The following is a 4,883-nucleotide window of genomic DNA, read 5'->3' on the forward strand; positions in this document are numbered from 1 at the left end:
AAATATTAAAGTTGGATTCGGTCAAACAAAATTTGGCTTAGTCCGATTATGCACATCCCGAGTTAAATCCTGATATCCGTCATGTTTTTGCTAACACTTTTGGTATGTGTAGTAAGAGATTTATGAAAAACCTTACAAAAAATAATTAAATAAATATACTACTTTCTTCGGATTATTGCACACTCCACTCTAATAATTTTCCGAAAGGAATGAGTACGATGAGCCTGAAAAGTGCACTTTCCAACTGTGACGGCAAAGAAAAGCGAATTTTTCAAGGCCTAAACGTGGTTGGCCGGTGAAGTGTCGAAAAATAATTTCTTTCTAGTATTAATTGGAAATTAAGAACATATTTAATGTTGATTATGATATCTGTTAATATGGTAAATAATTGGTGTTATGATCGCATAAATAGATAGGTATGACTTAAGTATAAATACCGTGGATGATAATTCACCATTTAATTATTTTATTGAGTTTGTGCATGATTTATTTTTTTATAAAAAAAAAATTGGAGACAAATTACAATATAAGTAAGTCAACTTTTTTTATTTTTTTATTTTAAAATTAAAAAATTAGAGTAATAGAATTATTTTTAATTAACAAATCTATTTTTTAACTAATTAACTAAAGTTAGCTTTATTCCTAGTTAATTTTTTTAGCGAAACTATTTTGATAATTTTTCTAATCTTCTATAATACTTTGAGCGTTTGAAATTTATATAGCTCAAAAGAATATATTTTTAAGTTATTCATAATAATTTATTTTTTAATATAATTTTAAAGTATTAAAAATTTATAGTATATAATAGATAATTTTTAGAACAAGCACTAAATATATTATTTTAAATTAAAAATATTATTTACATACAAAAATAAATCAAATTATCATATATTTGTATACACTATACATACTGATTTACACATTTTTTTAACTAAATAATCAATTATTAGAATAATAAAAATGATTTAAAATATCAAATACATAAAGCCATTTATATGCAGTGACTAATTTTTAGTGTATGGGCGGGTATCATGATTGCTTTTAAATTATACAATAATTTCTTTGTCATAATCTTTGAATCTACTCACAAATCACAATCCACCACAACCGAAATATTCCACCAACAAAGTCCTCAACCTCTGTCCCCAAACTCACACTACAAATACCCACACCTCACTCCCCATAACACATGATCACATTTCACAAAACCCCTTAATTAACAAAATTAAGGGCACCCCAACTAGTCACATTAAGAGTAACTAAAATAATTTGATAATAATGGAGGGAAAAGATGAAGATGTGAGAGTTGGAGCAAATAGGTATAGAGAGAGACAAGCAATAGGAACAGCAGCACAAGCAGAAGAAGATGGGAAGGACTATAAGGAACCACCATCAGCACCATTGTTTGAGGCTGGTGAATTGTCATCCTGGTCCTTCTACAGGGCATGCATAGCTGAGTTTGTGGCCACGTTTTTGTTTCTCTACATCACAGTGTTGACAGTTATGGGTGTGGCTAAATCCAGTAGCAAGTGTAACACTGTTGGTGTTCAAGGGATTGCTTGGGCTTTTGGTGGCATGATCTTTGCTCTTGTCTATTGTACTGCTGGAATCTCAGGTCGGTATATATTATTATAGGTTTAATTATCTTGTGGTTCTTATAGTTTATCAAATTTATAATTACGTTTTTTTATATATATTTTTTTAATTAAATTGTATATTATTTTTAATTTTGTAATTAGATCTTTTTAATCTAAAAGATATTAGATTTAAATGAATATTTTTTTATAAATCGAAGTATCTATAATAAAAAATTTAGCTAAAACTTTGACTGCATATTTTTTTAGAGAAATATTTGGTTAATTTTAATGTTTTTTATGTAAAAAAAAGTTAATTATAAAATTAAAAACAATGTAAGAATCTAATTGACAAAAAAAATATAGAGATCTAATTATAAATTTAATAAAACTATAAAGATTAACAGAATAATTAAATTATTATTATATTATATATATCATTTCTAATTAAACCTCATATATTGTTCTATATATATACATGCCTAAATCTACTTCATATTTTGCAAATTTTATGTTACTTCTGACAATAAGTAAGGAAAATGTGTTTTGGAGATTTTTCAAACATTTTAAATCATCATTTTTGCTATTATGTTTTTAGATTATGATTTGCTTTTTCACTCTAAAACATTTCAAATCTTAGTTCTTATATGTTAATTAGACCTTGTTGAGTATCCGTAAACCATAACTCTTAATGTTCAAATGACATTATATTATATTACTCTAGATGAAACTATATGTCATAGTATAAAAAGCCTTATGATGAGTAATGAAAATTATTTTTCTTAGTTTTTAACAAAATTTATGAAGACTTAAGGCATTATTATTTCAATAAATATAAAATGTTTTCTCAACAACTACTCAAACCATTTAAAAAGTAATAAAGTTCGGAAGTGTAAATTTCATATACAACATATTATATACGGTACAAAATATCAAAAATTAATTATGAAATTGGATTGATTTGGATGTAATGTATTAAAGTACTAAAATTAAATTAATCAATTATATGATTTTAGAATTTGAAAAATCATGTCAAATCATTCAATAAAAAAAATTTGACCATGCACGAAGTTCTGATTTTTATTTTTATACCTTTTTATTTGGTATACGAAGTTCTGATTTAAATCTTCTTTATATGTTGTATATCAAATTCGTAATTTATATTAAGTTGAAACTATTTCAAACATATAAAATCAACCTTTTTTCACAAACATAAAACTAGTTCTCTAATAATGGATGAGAATGTTTATTAAAGCATGAGGTATATATATATAATTGGTTGGTGATGCAGGGGGTCACATAAACCCAGCAGTGACATTTGGTCTGTTCTTGGCGCGAAAGCTGTCACTAACAAGAGCAGTGTTCTACATAATGTTTCAGTGTTTGGGGGCCATTTGTGGTGCTCTGGTTGTAAAGGGGTTCCAGCCACACCAATTTGAAAGGCTTGGTGGCGCTGCCAACTCTGTTAGCAGAACCTACTCCAAAGGTGGTGGCCTTGGTGCTGAGATTGTTGGCACTTTTGTTCTTGTTTACACTGTTTTCTCTGCCACTGATGCCAAAAGAAATGCCAGAGACTCCCATGTTCCTGTAAGCATATACTCTTTATAATTAAATTCATTAGTAATACTAATACATATATAGATATTTATATACCTCCTCTTCTCATTTTAAACTTTTACGATAAATAATTTTAGTTTTATGATATGAGATTAAAGGTTCGAGTACCTACAGGTCTATATTTCGATCTTCGTTGACCCAAAAAAGATTTTTCAGTATAAAAATAGTTTAAGTGAGTGTTTGAATTTAAATCTCACCTGTATATATAATTACATATTGGTTAGCAGTATTTATATTTATAATAAATTAGTCATTGATTTAACAGATTAGAAAATACCATAAAAATAAAAGATTACGTAAATTCAAAAAGAAATTTTACGCAAAAGACATAACAGATATACAAGTATTTATGTATATTTTTTTATTAACTTAAACTTTTAGAATACTTAGTTTCATTACTTCTATTTATTTTATTTTGGATTAATTGCATGCATTTTGAAATAATTGGTCAGATTTTGGCACCATTGCCTATTGGTTTTGCTGTATTTTTGGTGCATTTGGCTACAATTCCTGTCACTGGAACTGGCATCAATCCAGCTAGAAGTCTTGGTGCAGCCCTTGTTTATAACAAGGACCAAGCTTGGGATGACCATGTGAGTCTTCTACCTCAATTTTTTTTTATTGATTTTCAAATTCTATCATTTACTAGAAATTTAAAAAATCCGCTTTCAAGGAGTATAATTTTTTCACTTCCATTGGACATTTAGACCATATGTTAAAACTTTTTATATAGTACAAGTGGCAAATAGAAATTTATTGTTGTTATTTTTTTTTAAAAAAAGACAATTCCTCACATTATTAATCATGATGATATTTTGGTGCAGTGGATCTTCTGGGTAGGCCCCTTCATTGGGGCAGCACTTGCAGCTTTGTACCATCAAATTGTGATTAGGGCCATTCCCTTCAAGTCAAAGTAATCCATCATGCAACATTATTAATTGGCCTGAAATAATATTAATAATAGTAATAACAATAATAACTGGTTTAATTAGTCTTAAGCAGGATTATTATATATTCTGATAAAAAAGAATAATTTATTAATTAGTTTGTACCCACTATATATATATATATATATATTTGGGTACATAAGAAGCCCTAATAAGGACCAAAAGAGAAAGATAAGTTGGGCTTCTGAGGGAAAAATAATTCCACATCAATAAGTGTATAACTCCATTACTAGTTTAGGAGGGAAGTGGTTAAGATGAAGATGATTCCGAGAATATTAATAATTAAATAATAAACAAAAGTAATAAATTTTGATCAATTTTAATAATTTTTTTAATTAAAGATTTTATAGTTCCAGTGTAGAGGACAAATTAAACTCTTTAAGATTAATCTCTACGAAAAAACATGTAATTGTTAGTTTGAAAAATGAATCTTCTTAATTGTTAAAAAAAATTAAGAAAGTAAAGTATGATTTTTAATCTTTAATAATTTTATATGGTTTTTTTTGTCTCACTAACAAATAAATAATAAATAATAAAAAATAAAATTAAATACTAAGCACTATCCATTTTTTTATCGGACAAGATTCACTCCCTTAACTTAATAGTACAAAATGAAAATTGAAAGGCTATGCCACGTGTTGGTTAGGACAATTGACAGCGACGGGTCTTTATCCTGCATGGTCTGCCCCACTTGGCAACTGCATGGTGCATGCCCCATCTCTCTCAGATTTACAAGACACATCGC

The 4,883-nt window shown here is 27.6% G+C and overlaps 1 protein-coding gene across 1 annotated transcript; it reads left to right on the forward strand.

The window, feature by feature from the left end:
- Nucleotides 1–1,151: 1,151 nt before the first annotated feature.
- LOC107465189 (aquaporin PIP1-1-like) lies at nt 1,152–4,206 on the forward strand. The gene is made up of 4 exons (XM_016084182.3): nt 1,152–1,615; nt 2,866–3,161; nt 3,644–3,784; nt 4,016–4,206. The coding sequence occupies exons 1-4, from the start codon at nt 1,279–1,281 to the stop codon at nt 4,106–4,108; spliced, it is 867 nt and encodes a 288-aa protein (XP_015939668.1). The 5' UTR covers nt 1,152–1,278; the 3' UTR covers nt 4,109–4,206.
- The last annotated feature ends 677 nt before the right edge of the window (nt 4,207–4,883 follow it).

Source organism: Arachis duranensis, chromosome 9 (assembly GCF_000817695.3).
Source record: "Arachis duranensis cultivar V14167 chromosome 9, aradu.V14167.gnm2.J7QH, whole genome shotgun sequence".
In the NCBI taxonomy this organism is placed as follows: Eukaryota; Viridiplantae; Streptophyta; class Magnoliopsida; order Fabales; family Fabaceae; genus Arachis; species Arachis duranensis.

Bases quoted from the DNA above. Each gene is read 5' to 3' on its own strand.
- LOC107465189 (XM_016084182.3), top strand. From the start codon at position 1,279: ATGGAGGGAAAAGATGAAGATGTGAGAGTTGGAGCAAATAGGTATAGA. The intron at 1,616-2,865 runs GTCGGTATATAT...TTGGTGATGCAG, and splicing joins TTGTACTGCTGGAATCTCAG to GGGGTCACATAAACCCAGCA. The intron at 3,162-3,643 runs GTAAGCATATAC...ATAATTGGTCAG, and splicing joins CCAGAGACTCCCATGTTCCT to ATTTTGGCACCATTGCCTAT.